Here is a 22258-nt window from a genome sequence, read left to right on the forward strand (position 1 = left end):
CAACAAAGAAAGAGGATTACAGACCAATCTCTCTCATGAACATTGATGCAAAAATACTCATTAAAATATTGGCAAAAGGACTCCAAGAACACATCAAAAAAAATATCCACAATAATCAAGTAGGCTTCATCCCAGAGATGCAAGTTTGGTTCAACATACAAAAGTCTGTCAATGTAATACACCATATAAACAAAATGAAAGAAAAAAAACACTACATGACCATTTCATTAGATGCTGAGAAGGCATTCAACAAAATCCAACACCCCTTAATGATAAATGTCTTGGAAAGATCAGGAATACAGGGAACATACCTAAACATAATAAAGGCAATTTACAGTAAGCCAACAGCCAACATCAAATTAAATGGAAAGAAACTCAAAGCAATTCCTCTAAAATCAGGAACAAGACAAGGCTGTCCAATCTCCCCATATTTATTCAATATAATACTTGAAGTTCTAGCTAGAGCAATAAGACAACATAAGAAGATCAAAGAGATACAAGTTGGAAAGGAAGAAGTCAAACTTTCACTATTTGCAGATAATATGATAGTATACATAAGTGACCCAAGAAGATTGACCAAGGAACTTGTACAGCTGATAAACACCTTCAGTAAAGGGGCAGGATACAAGATTAACAAAAAAAAAAAAAAAAAAAAAAAAAAAAAAAAAAAAAAAAAAAAAAAAAAAAAAAAAACAGTAGCCCTTTTATATACAAATGATAAATGGGGTGAGAAAGAAATCAGAGAAACATCACCCTTTACAATAGCCACAAATAACATAGAATACCTTGGGGGTAACTCTAACTAAGCAAGTGAAGGACCTGTATGATAAGAACTTTAAGTCTCTGAAGAAAGAAATTGAAGAAGATATCAGAAAATGGAAAAAAACTCCCATGCTCATGGATAGGCAGGATAGGCAGGATTAATATAGTAAAAATGGCAATCTTACCAAAAGCAATCTACAGTTTCAATGCAATCCCCATCAAAATCCCAACACAGTTCATCACAGACTTGGAAAGAACAATACTCAACTTCATATGGAAAAACAAAACACCCAGGATAGCTAAAAGAATCCTGTACATTAGAGCAATCTCTAGAGGCATCATGATCCCTGACTTCAAGCTCTACTATAGAGCTACAGTAATAAAAACAGCTTACTACTGGCATAAAAACGAACATGTGGACCAATAGAATCAAATTAAAGACCCTGACATTAATCTGCACACGTATGAGCACCTAATTTTTGACAAAAGAGCCAAAACTGTCAAATGGAAAAAGAGAAAGCATCTTCAACAAATGGTGCTGGCATAACTGGATGTCAACATGTAGAAGATTGCAAATAGATCCATATCTGTCAGCATGCACAAAACTTAAGTCCAATTGGATCAAAGACCTCAACATAAATCCAGCTATTCTGAACCTGCTAGAATAGAAAGTAGGACACATTGAACACATTGACACTGGAGATCACTTTCTAAATATAACACCAGTAGCACAGACACTGAGAGCAACAATTAATAAATGGGACCTCCTGAAACTGAGAAGCTTTTGTAGGGCAAAGGACACAATCAATAAGACAAAACAAGAGCCTACAGAATGAGAAAAGATCTTCACCAACTCCACATCTGACAGAGGGCTGATCTCCAGAATATATAATGAACTCAAGAAACTACACATCAAAATAACTAACAGTCCAATTTAAAAATGAGCTATAGGGCTGGAGAGATGGCTCAGCCGTTAAAGGATAGGCTCACAACCAAAAATATAAAAATGAGCTGTAGAGCTAACCAGAGAATTCTCAACAGAAGACTCTCAAATGGCTGAAAGACATTTAAGGGATTACTCAGCATCCTTAGTCATCAGGGAAATCCAAATCAAAACGACTCTGAGATACCATCTTACACCTGTCAGAATGGCTAAGATCAAAAACACTGAAGACAGCTTATGTTGGAGAGGATGTGGAGCAAGGGGAACACTCCTCCACTTTTGGTGGGAATGAAAACTTGTACAACCACTCTGGAAATCAGTATAGTGGTTTCTCATAAAATTGGGAATCAATCTTCCTCATAACCCAGCTACACCACTCTTGGGCATATATTCAAGGAGTGCTCAATCATACCACAAGGACACATGCTCAACTATGTTCATAGCACCATTATTTGTAACAGCTGGAACCTGGAAACAACCTAGATGGCCCTCAACTGAAGAATGGATAAAGAAAATGTGGTACATATACACAATGGAGTACTATTCAGCAGAGGAAAAACAATGATATCATGAGGTTTGCAGGCAAATGGTTGGAACTAGAAAATATTATCTTGAGTGAGGTAACCCAGATTCAGAAGGACAAATATAGTATGTACTCACTCATAAGTGGACACTAGATGTAAAGCAAATGATAACCAGACTGCAACCCACAGCTCCAAGGAAGCTAGCTAGTAAGGAGATCCCTAGGAAAGATGCAAGGATTGCTCAGCGATGGGGAAGTGAATGAGATCTACATGAGCAATTTGGGGGTGGGGGAATAATGGAGGACAAGGGACTGGGGAATGAGAGCCCAGGGAAGTGGGATGTTCGAGATGGAACGGGAACAGAGTGGGACAACAAGGAAAGAGATACCATGATAAATGAAGGCAACATGGAGGTAGGGAGAAGCAGAGGGCTAGGGAGGTTCCCAGGAATTCACAAAGATGACTCCATCATAGACTACTGGCAATGGTCAAGAGAGTGCCTGAGCTGACCTACTCTGCTGATCGGATGGCCAAATACTATAGCTGTCATGATAGAACCCTCATCCAGTGACTGATGGATGCAGATGCAAAGATCCATGGCTAGGTCCCAAGTGGAGCTCCAGGAGTCCAATCAGTGAGAGAGAGGAGGGATTCTATGAGCAAGAGATATTGAGACCATGATTAGAAAAAGCACAGGGACAAATAGCCAAACTAGTGGAGACACATGAACTGTGAACCAATAGCTGAGGAGCCCCCATGGGACTGGACTGGGCCCTCTGGATAAGTGAGACAGTTGTTTAATTTGAACTTTTTAGGGGGCCCCCAGGCAGTGGGAATGGGACCTAGTGCATGAGCTGGCTTTTGGGGGCCAAGTGCCTATGGTGGGCCACTTTGGGCAGCCTTGGTGCAGGGAGGAGAAGGAGAGGCTTGGAACTGCCTCAACTAAATGTTCCAGGCTCTGCTTTCTCCCCATGGAAGACCTTGCCTTAGAGGAGGTGGGAATGAGGGGTGGGTTGGGGGGAGGTCTGGGTGGTGGGAGGAGGGAGGACAGGGAAATCTGTGGTTGGTATGTAAAATGAATAGAAAAATCTCTTAATAAAAAAAATTCCAAACCTGGTGATAGTGCTAGGATATGACATTTAATATGTGTCTTTTACAGACTTTGAATCTCGTGAGTTATCACTGTACAAAGAACTTTCCTGGAATAAATAAAAGTTGCCCCTCCAGTAGCATACTGCTATAAAAGGGGGAGCCTGACAAAGTCTGTGCTGTTCCCACAAGGCTTTTCCCATACAAGGACAAGAGCCTCACCAGGACCACACTAGAGACTCTGCAGAGAGAGGTGGGCTCATCTCCACTCAGCTGGCAACTCTGAGTTTCTCTCTAGGTATGGAGGGCAAGGTAGTTGTTATTGATGAATAAGGAAAGTGGACTCCAGCTCAGGTCTGCTTTAGGCCCAAAGATGTGAGGAGTTTAAAGGAAATGAAGGAGCCTTTAAGTAGGACTAGATAGGAGCTGAGACAAGGATAAGGGAAAAGATGGTCTGGATAGAGACACCTTCATCTTGGTTTTCTTGAGATGACCATGACCCAACTCGGCTGTCTGCTGTTTGTCATCATGGCCACCAGAGGGAGCAGTGCAACTGAGTCTTGCTACAGGAGTCCAGCTTCCTCAGGTTACCTCTAGCTTTTGTGTGTGTGTGTGTGTGTAAACAATATATATAGTTATAGTTATAGTTATATATAGCTATATATATATATATATTGTAATTAGTTTAATTTTACTTATCAGCCACGGATTTCCCTGTCCTCCCTCCTCCCACCACTCAGCCTTCCCCACCAACCCACCCACACCCCATTCCCTCCTCGACCATCCAAACACCAGAGCAGGTCAGCTGCCTGTACATAATTTTGTGTTTGAGTCTCTATCAGTCTTCTGCAGGGAATCATGATGACACCTGATAGAGACTTTGAAGTCTCCAAACAGATGATGGGGCCCCACAATAGCAATTCCATATGGATGATGATAATACCACTAAGGTGACAAACATCACCCAACGATCGACTTCAGACTACAAACTTCTCAGGACAATTTTGAGATGGCTAGCAGAGATGATCCAGCCTCACAAACTACTCAAACAATGACTTGAGATAAGCACTGTGTTTTTGCATTATGCAGAGACTGGGCAACAAATAATACAGCTACCTCTCCCAGGACTTTACAATTAACCCAAAATTTTTCTTTTCAGGTTCCCCTAAAGGTGCCTTTGCCCCCAAACAGCAGGAAGTAATTTTAAGAACATAATGCCCACATTCCCAAGGGGTGGGATGGGTGGTTTTTAGTCATTCCATGAGTCTTGGATAATTGTCTTTGTTTAGGATGGTTGGTTACAAGTTTTTATTGTTAATGATCAGGAAAAAGACTAAACAAATGAGATTAGATTTAAGGTTCTTGTTTGAAAAAAAAAGAGAGAATACCGATGAGAGGTAGATTATTGAATCTACTCCTAATAAGGCATAGAATTGATAGAATAAAGGGTAGATTATTGAATCTACTTTTAAAAGGCAACTACTATTTTAAATATTTTACATTGGATTGCATTTTTGTGTATTGTATACAAATTACATATATTCTTATAGATTTGAGAAGAATTTATATAGATATGGTAAGATAAAGAGGTAGATTATTGAATCTACTTTTAGAAAGTAACTGTTACTGGACTAATCTGTGCTTCTCCACACAGGGCAGTGTTCCTGTGAGTTCCAATGCTGCCTTCCTTACTCAGTGACTTCTTTTGTTCCTTGTAGAAGTATATTGTAGCTGGAGAGCTTCTCTCTGGGCCCCACCAAGGCCCGGAAGTCCAACAGCCCACTTATAAAATAAACACACAGACGCTTATCTTATTTACAAACTGTATGGCCATGGCAGGCTTCTTGCTAACTGTTCTTATATCTTAAATTAACCCATTTCTATAAATCTTGCCACATGTCATGTGGCTTACTATTATGTGCACAGTATTCTGCCTGCAGTATATAGGGAAATATGGAGGAGGAAAGTGTTAGACGACAATGGCCTGGGTTTCCCTGTGGTCTATGATTTCAGTGGTGCTGAGAAGACAGCCTCTTATCACTCCCCACTTGGCCAGACTGAGTCTCTAATGCTCCTCTGAACACTCTGCAGGACATGTGATAAATTCAGCTATTATATTATAACTGTCATTTACCATCCACTACTGCCTGCTTCTCTTCTATTAATGTTTGTGTTTTGTTTCACTTCCTTCAGTTGATTAACCTTGGGATCTCAATTATTACTAACCCTTTTTACTGATGAAGAACCTGGAACACTGAAGGTCTTGGAACTTGTTGCCAGGTTATGGAAACATCCTTTTTCAAACCCTTACTACTGATATGATGGTTTTTATAAATTTCTAAGGCCTCCAGCACATTTCCTATCAAAGACTGATCAATTTCCTCATTACTTTGTGCCAGAGGACATGGCAGACCTATAGAGGATCGCATGTGTGTTATATATAAGGGATGATTTCTATTCCTGATTATTTCTTGTAACTGAATAAATAACAAAGTTAATTCTGACTCGTTAGGGATAAATTCAGCAGTTTCAATGTGTAAAACAACTCTTTCTGCATATTGAGAGTCAGTAACTATGTTGAGAGGTTCTGTAAAATCCATTAATACCATCAGATTAGCATATAATTCTGACTTTTGGACAGAATTATAAGGACTTTGAACCATTTTACTTAAATTTTCTAATTTGTAACTTGCCTTTCCTGATTGGTTTGCATCAATATAAAATGTAGGGGTTCCAGATATTGGTGCTCCCCATACAACACAAGACAGAATCCAATTAGTTTTCTTTAAAATTGAACTATCTTGTTTTGGGGATATTTGTTGTTAATCTCTCCCCCCCAAAAAAATTACTGCAAGCTCTTTGCCAAGGTTGCCCATAACTTGTCAATTTTATCATTAGTAAAAGGAACTATAATTTCTCCTGGGTCTATTCCTGCTAATTGACAAAGTCTCAATTTTCCTTTTAGAATCAACTCAGAGATCTTCTCCACATAAGTTTTTTTTTTTACCCTGTCTATGTAGCAGAAATATCTCTTCTAAGATAATATCTTCCCTCTGCATTAATATTCCTGTAGAAAAATGATTAGAGGGTAGAATAACCAAGGTGTAATCAAGCACTTTGGATCCACATAATCCACATGTGCATCCTGTGTTTTCTTTTCCACCAAGGCCAATTCTCTCTCAGCTTCAGCTGATAATTGTCTTAGACTATTTAAGTCCTTGTCATCCTCTAATGTTTTGAACAAATTTCTCAATTCTTCATTTTTTACCCCAATAGTGGGCCGTAGATAGGAAATGTCTCAGAGCAATCTTTGAAAGCCATTGAGAGTCTGCAATTGATCTCTCCTAATTTGTACCTTTTGGGGTCTAATGTTTTTTAGACCTATTTTATATCCTCATCTTTCCACCAGGTCCTCCACTCAGAGGTCCAGGCTTCAAGACTGCTTCAACCAAGCCTCTCCAGTCTTGAGGAATAATTCTATTACAAGTTGACTATGAGTTTAACATCTGTTTCACAACATGTGAATACAAGCCATATGAGACTATTGCTTCCTTGAATCTCCTCAAATCTGACATTTGCACAGGAGTCTTTTCATCTCTTACATTGCCTTGACAATATCTATCATTTGGCAGTTCCTATAAGGTTACTGAGTAAATTAAGGTTGGCTGTTTAAAAATCTTGGGCTTTTCCTCTCTAACCTTAATGCAATGCTGAGATTGGTTCTCCTTTAAATTCCTCTGTCTCAGTTTGAATATCTCAATGATTTGTTTTAATAAGTTTTTCTAAAACTTGTATCTTGGCAGTCATATTAACCAACTTTTAGTGATAAAACAAAAATGATCAAACACATAATATTTATAATTGACATTACATAAATCTCATCTAAATTAAATATCCTCTCACTTAATTGCTTCATTTTCAGAGAGTCCAGCACAATATCATATAGAGACCAAACTCCCTCCATTGTAACAGCATTTCCTATTTTTTAATGAGGGAAAAAACCATCTCTTTTAACTAATCCCTCACTTTAAGAATTCCCATTTGTCACCAGGTGGTAGTAGCATGTGCCTTTAATCCCAGAACTTGGGAGGCAGAGGCAGGTGGATCTCTGTGAGTTCGAGGCCAGCCTGGGCTACAGAGTGAGTTCCAGGAAAGGCCCAAAGCTACACAGAGAAACCCTGTCTCAAAAAAAGAAAGAAAGAAAGAAAGAAAGAAAGAAAGAAAGAAAGAAAGAAAGAAAGAAGGAAGGAAGGAAGGAAGGAAGGAAGGAAGGAAGAAAGAAAGAAAGAAAGAAAGAAAGAAAGAAAGAAATTCCCATTTGCCTTACCAAATCTGCCAAAAATGATGATTCAGAAAACATTGAAGTGTGGGGCTGACACAGAACAGTAGAAGCCCAAGGGGTTTTTGAGGCAGCTACCTAGTATGGCAGCAGCCCAAGGAGGGGGTCAGGGAAATCCCACATCCCCTCCCCCAGGAGAGAAGCCAAAGAGCCAGCCATCTGCATGGGAAAATATGCCTAAGTGGCTAACTCCTGCAGTTTTGGGAGCACAAAAGCCTATGGAATTTGCTGCCAATAGGCTGCAACAAAAATCTCAACTCGATCAGAGGCTTGAGGAAAAGAAAGGAAAACCTTAGTTGGCATAGAGGTGACTTGAGCTGGGTGCAGTTCCAGCCTGTGCCTGTGACTGCAAAGCCACAGGCAAGCAGCTTTTTCATGAATTAGTACCCCCAAAAGTTGGATGCCAGATGTAGCTCAAATTGTAATTGGTCTTAATAATAAAAACCCAGGGCCAGGTATCAGGATAAATGCTGAAAGATCAGAAAGACAAGGGAGCAGACCACAGCCACTTCTTACCTCACCAGTTCCTCAGCCTGAAAGTGATTGGGCTCCTGTCTCCTCCTGCATTATATTCCTCTCTGGCCAACTTATCACTTCCTGTCTCCACCTGCATACTGCTGGAATTAAAGGCATGTGCCTCCCAAGTACTGGGATCAAAGGCATGAGAACCCAAGTGCTGGTATCAAGGTGTGAGCCTCCACTGCCTGGCTCTGTTTCTTTTAGACTGGATCAATCTAGTGTGCCCAGGGTAGCCTTGAACTCCTGAGCTTCCTGTTTCCTCTTCCCAAGTACTGGGATTTAAGGTGTGTGCCACCACAGCCTGGCCTCTATGATTAACTAGTGGCTATCTCTGCCCTCTGACCTCCAGGCAAGCTTTAATTGTTAGAGCACAAACAAAATATCACCACACTACACTTTCCCATCAACCTTAGACTAGACAACAACTAGCTTTCTCAATAACTGACCATTATCCAAATATTCTTAGGGTCCCCTAGCTATGTCATTGCCCCCAGAAAGCAGAAAGCAGTCTAGAGAACATGATGCCCACATTCCCAAAGGTTGGTGGGTGGTTTTGGTGGGTTATGGATATTTGTCATCATTTTGGGGGAGGTTGATTAAAAATTGTTATTGGTAATTGTCAGGGAAAAAAGCTGATAAAAGGAGATTATATTCAGGGATCTTGTTCTCTAAAGAAAAAAGAGGGATATAGAAATGATACAATAAAATGATACATTATTGAATCTACTTTTAAACTAGAAAAAAAACAATTATTTCACATTGATATGGATTTTTGTATATTAATACAAATTTAAGGTTATTTTTGTTATATTTTATATGTTTCTATTCTTATTTAAGATATTATAACTATGCAGCTCAATTGAAAAATGTAAAGTTTTCATTCTTGATAGCTGTTTAGGATAATAAAGAAATATAGGTTCCTAGTTAGTTACCTATTACAATCAAACTGATCTGAACCAAGGGTGTGGGAGGGTTCCATGTACAAGTGGACCTCTTACCAATTCTTTTGACTTCCTTGGCCTCAAGCAGTCTTTCTTTAAGTAGAGTCTCCCAAACATCCTGAGGGATGCAGGACAGAGAGGAGGCACTTTATCCCACTGTTTCCTTCTTTATCTTTAAAGATTAAAATAAAAAATTATGTGAAAAAGAATTATGTATGTATGTATGTTTGTATGTATGTGTCTCTGTGTTGTAATATACACCACATTATGTGCAAGTGCCTGATAAGTCCAGAAAAGGTCATTGGATTCCCTGGAACTGGAATTATAGGAGGTTGTGAGTTGCCTGAAGAGAGTGCTAGTAACTGCACTTGGGTCCTCTGAAAAAAGCAATGTACTTGGAACTGCTGAGCCATCTCTCTATTCCCCTTCCATCCTCATCCTCATCCTCATCCTCTGCTTCCTCTTTTTCCTCACCTCCTCCTTTTTTTCTGAAAGAGTCTTATGTGTCCTAAATTGACCTTAAACTGCTCTTGCAGAAGACATAGGTTTGGTTCACAGCACCCTCATAGCTTACAACTGTCTATAACTCCAGTTCCAGAGTATCCGAACCATTCTTCTGGCCTCTTTGGGCACTGCACATACATGTTGTATATATATATGCAATCAAATCAGTAATACATATTAAAAAGAATGTTGGGGCAGAGAAGAGCATTTGTCTTGCTTTAACTAGATTTCTTGGGTCCTGAACTAGAAATTGCTTGTGGTCTCTCTACACTTTCCCCCTTTTTTCCATCTCCTTCTCTTTCCTTAATAATCTGTGTTATGCTAGCTGTTCTTTCCTGACTTTTCACTTACTTCTTGCCCTCATTCTTCATCCCAAAGATGTGGGGCCAGCAAGATAGCTCATCTGATGGGGTGCTTGCCAGTTAGCCCAATGACTTGAGTTTGATTCCCCAGATCTACATGGTAGAAAGAGAAAATTGAGTTGCAAAATTGTCCTCTGACCTCCATGGCATGATGGCTTGTGTGCCACACACACACACACACACACACACACACACACACACACACACGCATGCATGTATGCATGCATGCACACACAAGAATGCACACACACATGCATAAAGAAAACTAAAAATTTTAAAACTATATGGATTTTCTTGGTTTCTCATTATTCTCACATGACTTTCTTCCAATTAGAGGAAAGAAAAGGAAACCTGAGTGACTTTTGTCTGTGGGCTGTCCCCCATTGGGGGATATTGGATCACACTGTGTACCCCATGTTAGAATTTGTGTTAATTATAAAAAAAATCAACCTTGGGCCAGGAGGCTGAGTTACCAATAGTTGACAGAAAGTAATCACAGAACATCATAGGGCACCTGGAAGAGATAGAGAGATTCGCCAGAAGTAGTGATGAGAGACTTTGAGTGGCCAGGCTTTTTTTGTTTGTTTTGGTGGAGCAGAAGGACATTCCTCTTGGGAAGACACCAGCAAGAAGAGAAGGCTAGCTAGATGATACTCAACCTCTCTGAGCTAGCAGGTTTTCACCCCAGCTTTGGAATCTTAAGTCTTATCCATAAATATAATGTTAGAGATTTAGATAAAGCTACATTTAGTGACAGCAACTGAGCCTGTGCCTGTGGGGGCAGAATTCCCAACAGGCTGGGAACTGAGTGGCTGGGCCACTGACAGAGGAGTAGGCCAGTTACTGGAGTCACAATTGCTGGCCGAAATAGCAGTAGAGTAAGGTACAGCCACTGTGCCTAAGATAAAACAAAGGTCCCCTGTGTGTGACCCAGTTCCCTTGTGCCAGGCACTGTTGACTGGGAGTGAGCAGACCAATTGAAGAACACTTTCATCTTTCACATGCTTCCCATCACGTAGTCCAAGGGGCTAGTTCAATAAGGACTGTTGAGCTGTGAAAAAGAAGACAGATGAGCCAAGTGCTAAACATGCATGTTTGCCAGTGCAAAAGTGACACGTTCTAGAAAAGTGCAACTCACGGAGCTAGGGAAAGACAGAGGGAACCCTGTAATCCAGAGAAGGCTGCCAGGAGGACCTCATCGTGAAGGTGATTCGGCTTAAATACTCACCTACTATAGAGAGATAACAAGGACATGCCATTGTTTTCAGGGTGTCCCACTGAATAAATGACTTGCTATTTAAAAGCATGTACTACTCTTCCAGAGGACTCAAGTTTGATTGCCTGCACTCTTATCAGATGACTCACTGCTGCCTGTAACTCTAGTTCCAGGGAATCCAATGCCTCTATCTTCTGTGGCACCAGCTGGGAACCCAGATGTAGTCCTATTATCTTTTGTTGGAGATTATTGAGCTGTGTAAATTTACAAAAAAAAAATATTGGCTTAACAAATACAGTCTGATTAAAGTTTTGAAAGAACTGCCGAAGGAGCCATGTAGACAATGCAACGGCCTTGCTATTGCACTAAGATAACCCTGTGTACAGGATGAAGCAACACCTAGGAGGAAGGGCTCCATTGTCCTGAGAGAAAGTGCAAATAGCAGTGATACTCAGAGAATGGAGGAATGACATTGGGGCAGGAGAGATGGAGCCGGTAATGGGGCACCAGAGGAAATGTGTACTGATCGTGTGTTGAACATGGGGTCTGGGGATGATTGTAACATGCTCTCAGAATTAAAACAAATGACGCCGTGTTAGATGTCCCAAGGCACCATCCTAACTTAAGAGTCCATCGCATAGACCCTACATGGGCCAAAATGAGAACAGAGACCTAAATCATTACAGTTCATAGTTCAGAGAAAGTCCTAAATAAGCTAACCTTGCCTTTTCAGTTTGTAGCTCTGCGTATTGTTAACTGTTTTTGATAATTGAAGTGTGTGTAAACCAGGGTACGGTTTTTGTAAATAAAAAGCCAAGAACAGTAAGGCTTGGGCTACATGCTTGCCTGTGTAGTCTGCCATCCAGTGAATAAAGACTTTCTGCAGGCTTTAAGAGTCCGTGTGTTCTCTAATGGAGTTATCTTGCAACACAATTATCATTTGAGGATAAGATAGTTAAACCACTTTGAACATTTTATTCACTTGTGGTACTTTTCTTCCCAAACAGTGTCTCTCTCTCTCTCTCTCTCTCTCTCTCTCTCTCTCTCTCTCTCTCTCTCTCTCTCTCTCTCTCTCAGTGCTCCACTGTCTTTCTCTGTTAGAAGAACAAACAAGCACCATATTCCTTTGGGGACATTGCTTGTCTCTTCTACATGGGGAATAAGGTGGGGAGGGGTGCTGCCCACAAGCACTCAGGATTCTATGATGACTCCTGCTGTGGTTGTGAGACAGTAGAGGCTGAGAGGATTACCCAGCCTTTGCATCCAGAGGCCTTTGGAATCAGGTGTCCTGTGGAGCACCAGAGAAGTAACTCTGAACAAGGGCTTAGGAGTGGAGACAGGGCTGGGAGGTGGGGAAGCCTTGGGGGTAAGGCTGCAGTAGGAGTAATCATTAAATAGACAGAGTGGATAGACAACGATCTGCTTGGACAGAAATTGCTTATGCAAGGCCTCTTAGGCATCCAGCTCCAAGGTGGACTATGGGTCACCTAGGGCTCCTCATTTGGGATTCTTGCTCCAGGAGCTGCTCTAGGATCATTGGAATTTGAGGCCTGGGCATAAAAAGGTGGTATTTAATATAAGCTTGTAATAAATGAAGATAAACCTAATATGATCATCTTGATACATGGAGAAAGGGTGGTGTGTACAATCTGACATTCATTCACAGCAAAACATCCATTCACAGGGGCTGGGGAATTAACTCATTTGATAAATGGCTTGTTGGGTGTATTAGTCAGGGTCCTCTAAAGGAACAGAACTGAGTGTGTGTGTGTGTGTGTGTGTGTGTGTGTGTGTGTGTGTGTGTCTGTCTGTCTGTCTGTGTCTGTGTGTGTTCTCCTTTTTTAATGACCGCATAGACTTAAGTTTTGACACACTGGTCACCCCAGAGAAATAAGTTTAATCCCTCAGATAGAAAAGTCAATTGAGTGATTAGTGAGAGACTCCATGGCTCCTTTGGTTCCTGAGCTGCAGAAGGCTGGTCCTTACAGCAACAATCTAGGATCAGTAAAATAAAGTAGTACAGACAAGGAAGGTCTCATGTAGCCCAAGGTGGCTTCCAACTCACTATGTAGACAAAGATGGGCTTGAATTTATTATCTTTGTGTGTGAAGTTTCGCTTTTTTCTTTAAACAGCAATCTTATGTAAAAGATCCAACCTGGCTATGTAGTTAGGGATAAGCTTGAACTTCTGATCCTTCTATTTGCACTTCCAAAGTTCAGGAATTTCAGGCATGACCCACCATACCTAGTTTATATGATACTAGGGATTGAACCTATAGCTCATGTATACAAAGCTAACAATCTACCTGATGAGCTACATTCCTCTGTTTTATCTATTCTATCAACCTGAGTTCTATTGTGTAAATTAGGCCTTTAAACATAAAAAGATGTAAAATATAAGCTTAACTAAAAGGTACTCCCAAAGGATTTCAATGCTATCAGTATTGTAATAAAGCCTTGTACTGAGGCTGTTTCATTGTTGAGGAAAAGGAAATTGATTTCAGTATAGCCCAAAGTGGTGTCTGAAAACCAGAAAAAGACAAAAGGTGGATATAGAGGAAGTTCAAAGCATCTTCAGAGGGGAATATCTAGTAAATTAATCCCAAATGCAGTCTATTGTAAAATTTCAATAGTTTGTGGTAACTGAGAAAAAAAATCAAAGACAAAATAGTGAGGATTGTATGGAACTCAATTTATGCATACTAAAGGTTTATACTTCTAGTGGACATGTAATTACAGAATCAACCTTTTCTGAACTCAAAGCAGTTGCCCACTTAAATGCTGAATGTGTATCTATGGTATGGTGTACATATTTTAATTTTCCAAATTCTGCAAAATTAAACATATCCATTTGCCAAATTACTTTCATTTCTGTATGCTTTGGATTACTTCCTGCAGGTAGTGGAGTCTGATTATATACAAAGAACAACTAGGACATTTTCTTAAAATTTGCTTGGCTTGCCAAGTGATGGAAAAATCATTTTTCAGACCTTTGTTATTAACATGGTGTTTTTTATGAAATTCTGAGGCCTACAGCACATTTCTTATTAATAACTGATCAATTTCATCATTACCTTGTACTAGAGGGCCTGGCATACCCGTATGGGATCTGATATGTGTTGTATATATGGGATGATTCCTATTCCTGACTAGTTTCTGTAATCATATAACTAACAAAGTTAAATCTGATTCATCAGGAATAAGTTCAGTGGTTTCAACGTGTAAAACAAGTCTTTCTGCATATTGAGAATCAGTAAATATATTAAGAGGTTCTGGAAAATCCATTAATACCGTAATAATAGCATATAATTCTGACTTTTGGGCAGAATCCTAAGGGCTTTGAGGAACTTTACTTAAATTTCCTGATTTATAACCTGCCTTTCTTGATTTATTTGCATCAGTATAGAATGTAGGGGCTCCAGAAATTGGTGTTCCTTGTACAATGTGAGGAAGGATCTAGTTAGTTCCTTTTAAAAACTGAATTCTCTTGTTTTGGGTATATATGCTGTCAATCTCTCCAAAAAAATTATTTCAAGTGCATTGCTAATTTTCATTTTCTGCCCATAAAGAGGAAATTTCAGCATTACTAAAAGGAATTACAATTTCTGTTGAGCCCATTCCTATCAATTGAAAAAGGTTTAATTTTCCTTTGAGAAACAGCTCGGAAAATTTTTCCACATCTGCCTTTAATTTTTTACTCTGTGTAGTAAAAATATCTATTCTAAGATAATATCTTCCCTCTGCATTAAAATCCCTGTAGGGAAATGCATAAAGGGGAAAATAACCAAGATGCAATCAAGCTCCAAATCCAGTGCCCCACATATGCATTCTGTAATTTCTTTTCCACCAAAACCAATTCTCTCTCAGCTTTCTGCTGATAAATCTCTGGGACTATTTAAGTTTTTGTTATCTTTAAAGGTTTGAAACAAATCACTCAATTCTTGTGTTGATAGTCCAATAGTGAGCCATAGATGGGCAATGTCTCCCAGCAATTTTTGAAAGTCATAAAGAGTCCAAAATTGATCTCTCCTGATTTGTAACTTTTGGGGTTGAATTTTTTGTAAGGCTATTTTATATCCTGAGTAATTACAGAATCTCCTTTTTGTATTTTTTTCGGGAGTAATTTGTAATCCCCAACAAGGTGAAATTTTCCTTACTTCTTCAAACATTTTCTCTAAAGTATCTACATTTGAATCAACTAGTAAGATGTCATCCATAAAATAGCAAATTATAGATTGATGAAACTGTACACAAATCATTTCCAACAGCTGATGTACAAAATATTGGCACAGGGTAGGGCTGTTTAATATCCCTTGTAGGAGAATCTTCCATTGATATCTCTTAACAGGATGAGAATTATTATAAGTAGGTACCATAAAGGCAAATTTTTCTCTCTCCTTTTCCTGTAAAAGGTATAATGAAGAAACGGGCTTTTAAATTGATAACTATAATACATCATCCTTTAGGTAATAAAGAAGGCAGGGGAATTTCAGGCTGTAAAGAGCCCACTGGATGAATCACATTATCGACAGTTCTTAGATCTGTTACCATTCTCCATTTTCCAGATTTCTTTTTAAAAACAAATACAAGAGATTTCCAAGGAATGGTAGATTCTTCAGTATGTTGAGCATTTAGCTGTTCCTATACCAGCTGTCCCAAGACCTGTAATTTTTCTCATGTCAAAGGCCATTGTTCTACCCAGACAGGTTTGTCAACCATTTTAAAGGTAGGGCTGTTGGTACCTTTGAAAGATCAACAGCTATTGTGCCCTACTTTTGTACAACCTGAGTGGTCAGTGACTGTTCTTTATAATACCTTTTAATATTTTCCGAGAAACACATGTTAGTTTATGGTTTATTTCTGAGACTGGAAGAATGTTAATCTCAGTATTCCATTGCTATAACAAATCCATTGCCATATTAACCACATATGACTTTAATTTTCTTCTCTGTCCTTCTGGCTCTACTCATTTGACTGACCTCATGCTTTGTTTTACCTGAGATAAAGTTCCAATCCTTAAAGGCTTAACATTTACCTCCAGTTTGGATACCAAGATTTGGATGCAATTATTGTTACATCTGCCTCTGTGTCTACAAGACCTTCAATCACAATGTCATTTACTCATATTTTTAGCTTTAGTCTTTGATCATTTAAGGAAGTCTGCCAAAATATTTGCCCTACGGTTTCTCATGAAATTTTTATTTTATCTTCTAAAGCTTTTCTGTCATCCAGAGTATGATTTTTTACAATAGGCATTAGATCCTTTAACTGCTCTGGGGAGGAGTTTCCCAGATGGTGACAGGGAAAGACTAACCAAATTTGATATGGGGGCCTGTGAGAGACCCTCCAAGGCATTTCCTGATGGCAAAAGGTTACTCTGTCTTTCCCTTCTTGATTTGCATTCATTGGTACAATGTTGACCATTACCATACCTTCTGCATACTCCAGAAGGAAGAAGCCTTCTGTTTTGATTATTCCTAGAAAAAAAAACATTGTTTCTAGGAATGCCCTGTCTACAAACCCTTTTTAGGTGACCTTGTTTGCCACAATTAAAGCACCTGGCATTTTGATTTTTCTTCAAGCCTCTGGAAATCACCTCTCCAATCCAAACATCATCATGATTATATTGACTGTATTTCAGATCCATTCTTCTATGGGTGATGATCTTGCCTTAAAGGCCAAATTACCCTTTTGTATTGTGAATTAGCATTTTAAAAGCCAAACATTTAATTATTATCTGTCTAGCTTCTGAATTTGGTATCATTCTATTACAGCTGAAGTCAATCTTTCGCAAAATCAGTGAAGGTTTATTTTGGGCTCTGTATAACTTTAGTAAATGACTCAGTTCTCTTTCTGACTTTTTCAATTCTATCCCAAGCATTCAAAGATGCCATGGAGTATAGAGCCAGGGTTTGGTCATCATATATAGACTGACTTTGTGCATCAGAATAATCACTCTCTCCAAAAAGTTGCTTCTGGGAAATTTCAATATCTGTAGTACTACTTCATTGTTCAATGGTCCTAGCCTCATCTTTCCACCAGGTCCTCCACAGTAATTGAGAACCAAGCTATAACTAAGTATTTCCAGTCTTGTGGGACAATTTTGCTACTAGTTGACATAAATTTAACATCTGCTTTACAAATGTGAATGCATACCATATGAGACTATTTCTTCCTTAAATTTCCCCAAATCTAACATTTCCAAAGGAATCCAGCCAACACTTACATAGCCTTGAGGATATCTGTCATTTGACAGTTGTTCCTATAAAGTGACTAAATAAATTTAAGGTTAGTTGTTTGAAAACCTTGGGCTGATACTGTTTAATTTTAATAATGTAATGGTGAAGTTGGTTCTCTTTTAAATTCCTCTGTCTGGGTCTGAATAGCTTTAATAAGTTTTTCTAAGGTCTGTATCTTGGCACTCATATCAATCAACTTTTTTAGAGATAAGCCAAGAATTATCAAACCAATAATAATAATTATCAAATTAATATTAACATTATGTCAATCTCAATTAAGTTGGTTATCCTTTCATTTAATTGTTCCATTTTTAAACAACCCATTGTATAATCATACAAAGACCTAACTCTCTCCATCGTAATAGTGTTTCCCATTTTTTTAATGTGGGGAAAAAATCTTTTTTTCACTAATTACTCCTTTAAAAATTTCCAATTGTCTCATCAAATCTGCTGACAATGACAATGAAGTGTGAGGTTGACTGCTGTTGCATAGAACAGTAGAAGCCCATGGTGTCAAGGCAGCTACCAAGTGTGCCAGCATCCCAATGAGGGGGTCCAAGGAAAGCCCACAAACCACCAGGAAAGAAGAAACCAAAGAGCTGCCCTGAGGGAAAGTGTGAAAATGGCTAATTCCAGCGGTTTTGAACCCAAGCACCTGTGGCATTTACTGTAAAGAGGACTAATTCCAAACTCACTCAGAGGGCTTGGGGGGAAAAGAAAGGAAAACCTAGCTGGAGAGGTGGTGACTCCAGTGGAGGCCCCTCCCATGCAGCTCCAGAATGTGCCAGTGGCTATCTAGCTACAAGCAAGTGCCTTTTTCATGAATTCATGCCATAAAAGTTGGACACCAGCTGTTTCTGTCATTTCTTATTTTCAAAAATTGTTTGCACTACACTTCCTGTTTATTCAGGTAATACTATATCCTTCTCACATCTCTGATGGAGTTGAAGACTAGATAGTTATAATTATACTTTCCTTGTTACCAGATTCAGAAAAGAAATTCACTAAAGAGCTGTAAAGTATATATGATTGAGAGGCATAAAAAGATAGTTTTGGGTTGGGAATGCAAGTTAGCATAAAAATTGAATTAGCTACAACACTTTGGACTCACCAGGATAGAATAGATAATAGAGTATTTTCTCTGAATTTGTCAAATGCTAATGGACTAGACATTGTCAATGTAATTATTGCTTTGTATATTTGTATATGCTTACTGTACTCATTGTAAATACTTTTTCTATGTTAGTTAAAACCCTTGCTTTTCATTTAGACAAAAGGGGGGAAATGTATGATACTTTGTGTTCTGACAAATAAAGCTTTCTTGGAAATCAGAGGGCAGAGCTAGCCCTCTGATTAACCATAGAGGCCAGGCACTGGTGGCTCACACCTTTAATTCCAGCACTTGGGAGGAGAAAGCAGGAAGATCAGGAGATCAAGGTCATCACGGGCTACACAAGATTGAACAAGTCTAAAAGAGAAAGATAGCCGGGCAGTAGTGGTGGTGCACACCTTTAATCCCAGCATGAGGGAGGTAGAGACAGGAATATAAAGTGGGTGGAAACAGAATCTTGAACCTTTGGTCTGAGGATTTGTAGAGGTAAAAAGTCTCTAGTGGATGCTGCTCTGCTTCTCTGAACTTTCAGCTTTCACCCTCATGGCTGACTCCATGTTTTTATTAATAAGGCTAATTAGGATCACACTTCAAAAGCTTTAAAAAAAAAAAGGCTCCAAAACACAAAAACAGAGCCAAACACGGCTTCCTAGTTCCACAGTCTCTCATTCAGGCTGCATTACACAGATTCATGTCCCAGCAGCAGCCTTCATAAGCTGAGATAAGCTACTCAGTGGGGTTAAGGTTTGACTCATGTGGTCGGAGAATGATGCAGGTGACTAGCAAAGCAAAATCCAGACAGAAAAAGAAAGTATAAACAGTCATAGAAAATAAATAGTTGAAAAAAGATAAAGCCTTTAAAGAGAAAAGTAAAGTAATTAAAAAAAAAAAAGCTGTGTAAGCATAGGAAATAATATAACACAGGGAGGTTGGACCTTATATGGTGTTTTGTTAATTTTGAATATTTGAATGCCAATGAACAGACCTATAGCAATATTTCCTTAAATAGAGCCTCCCAAACATCCTGAGACTTACAGGGCATGGAGGAGGCACTTTACCCCCACTATTTCCTTGTTTTGTTTTTAAAGATTAAAATAAAAAAAAAATGTGTAAAAGAATTACGTGTGTGCGTGTGTGTGTGTGTGTGTGTGTGTGTGTGTGTGTGTGTGTGTAAATGTGCACCACATTATGTGCAGGTGCCTGCTGAGTCCAGAAGAGGTCATTGGATTCCCTGGACCTGGAGTTGTATGAGGTTGTGAGTTGCCTGAAGTTAGTGCTGGTAACTGCACTTGGGTCCTCTGAAAAAAGCAATGTCCTTGGAACTACTGAGCCATCTCTCTATTCCCCTTCCATCCTCCTCATCCTCCTCCTATCCTCACCTCCCTTCTTTTTTTCTGACAGTCTTATGTGTCCTAAATTGGCCTTAAACTGCTCTTGCAGTTTGGTTCACAGTGCCCTCATAGCTCACAACTGTCTATAACTCCAGTTCAAGGGTATCTTCTTTCTGGCCTTATATGGCACTTCACACACATGTTGTATATATACCTGCAAGCAAAACAGTCATACATATCAAAAAGAATAATGGAGCAGGGAAGAATATTTATCTTTTTGAACTAGATTTCTTAGGTCCTAAATGAGAAATTACTTGTGGAATCATTATCCTTTCCCCATTTTTTTTCCATTTCCTTCTCTTGCTTAATAATCTGGCTTTTGCTAGCTGTTCTTTCCTGACATTCTCTTACCTCTTGTCCTCATCCATCATCCTAAAGATGTAGAGGAAGGAAAATAGCTCATCTGGTAGGGGTGTTTGCCAGTAAGCCCAATGATTTGAGTTTGATTCCCAGGATTCACATGGTAGAAGGAGAAAACCGAGTTGCAAAATTGTCCTCTAACCTCCATGGCATAATGGCTTGTGTCACACACACACACACACACAAACACACACACACACACACACACACACACACACACATGGGAACAAATACACATGCAAAAATAAACATAAGAAATATATGGATTTTCTTGGTTCCTTGTTATTCTCACATGCCTCCCTCCCACTTAGAGATAGCAATTGAAAACTTGAATGAGTTTTATCTGCAGGCAGTCCCCTGTTGGGGGATATTTGATCACACTGTGGACCCCAAGTTAGCATCTGTGTTAATTAAATAAAATTAACCTTGGTATGCCAGCCAGTGTTGTCTACCCATGTGAGGCCTTACCCTCTATGAGAAGGGAATGGTGGTGAGATGGGGGTAGGTGGAGGGGAGTGAGAGAAGGGTAGGGAAGGAGAATAGGGGTTGGTTTGTAAAAGGAAAGAAAAAAATTAATTAAAAAAATGAACCTTGGGTCAAGAGGCTGAGTTAACAACTAATTGACCGAAAGTAATAATAGAGCATCAGAAGGCATTTGGAAGAGATAGAGAGGCACCAAGAGTAGCAGCAAGGGATTTTGAGTGGCACTGCATTTTTCTTTGGGGAGCATAAGGACATGATTTTGGGGGAGACTCCAGCAAGGAGAGGAGGTTAGCCCATTGCTACTTAAGGCTCCATTTAATGGCAGCAACAGTGCCTATGCCTGTGGGGAAAAAAAATTCCCACCAGGCTGCAGCCTGAATAACTGAGCCATTGCCCAAGCAGGTAACTGCAGTAACTGCAGAGTCACAATTGCTACCTGAAATAGCAGTAGATTAAGTCACAGCCACTGTGCCAAAGATAAAACAACAGTCCCCTGTGTGTAACCCAGTTCCAATGTGCCAGGCATATTGACTGGGAGTGTGCAGACCAGTTGAAGAACATTTTCATCTTTCAAATGCTCCCCATCACTTAGACCAGGAACTAGATCAATAAGGACTGTTGAGTTGTGATAAAGTAGACAGATGAGCCAAGTGCTAAAGCTTGGGGCATTTCCAGTACAAAAGTGACAAGTTCTAGGAAAGTGTGACACGTCGAGCTAGTGAAGCACAGAGGGGAGCCTCTAATCCAGAAAGGCTGCCAGGAAGACCTCACTGTGAAGGTGATTTGGCTTAACTCCTCACTACCATAGAGAGATGACAGGAGTATGCCGTTATTTTCAGTGTGCCCCATGGGGAATTGACTCGGTGTTTAAGAGCATGTACTGCCCTTCCAGAGGACTCAAGAATGGTTCCCAGCACTCTTGTCAGGTGACTCATTGCTGCCTGTAACGCCAGTTCCAGGGAATCCAATGCCTCTAGCCTCTGTGGCACCAGCTCGAAACCAAGCATTCAACACACAAGCCTGCAGTAGAGGTTCTATATTCAAAGCATAACATTTGTTTTCCAACTCAAGAGTCAGAACTCATGTCGACAGCATCCAAATGGGCAAATTCAGGCCATCTGCCAGTATTGCCATAGGATATGAGGAAGGATCCTCTCTGTAGTTTCCCAGCATCTAGGTCTCTGCCTCCCGCCAAGACTAGGAAGCACAGGAGAGATTTCTCCAAAGGAAGGAAGTTAGTGTACTACTTTCCATGTATTTGCACACATTCTCTCTTTGGTCTTTTCCTTTCACTCCTCACGGCACCCACTTGAGGTAGAGTTTGTTGTAAATATTTGTTGTCAATATTGATGTTCAGAGAGATGAAATAGTAGGAAAAATAAGCTAATTTCTCCAGGTGATAGAATGGTTATATAAAAAAACCTAAACTACAGCTGTCAATCTATTATCAGAATGAATGAAATGAACATTCTTTT

The 22258-nt window shown here is 39.6% G+C and overlaps 1 protein-coding gene across 1 annotated transcript in view; it reads left to right on the forward strand.

Moving 5' to 3' along the window:
* Positions 1–2525: 2525 nt before the first annotated feature.
* Positions 2526–22258, forward strand: part of LOC114690619 (intelectin-1a-like) — a 52059-nt gene continuing 32326 nt past the window's right edge. Inside the window, exon 1 of the mRNA XM_037211034.1 lies at positions 2526–2642. Coding sequence (XP_037066929.1) covers positions 2526–2642 — 117 coding nt within the window. The remainder of the gene's footprint in view (positions 2643–22258) is intronic.

Source organism: Peromyscus leucopus, chromosome 15 (assembly GCF_004664715.2).
Source record: "Peromyscus leucopus breed LL Stock chromosome 15, UCI_PerLeu_2.1, whole genome shotgun sequence".
NCBI lineage: Eukaryota > Metazoa > Chordata > Mammalia > Rodentia > Cricetidae > Peromyscus > Peromyscus leucopus.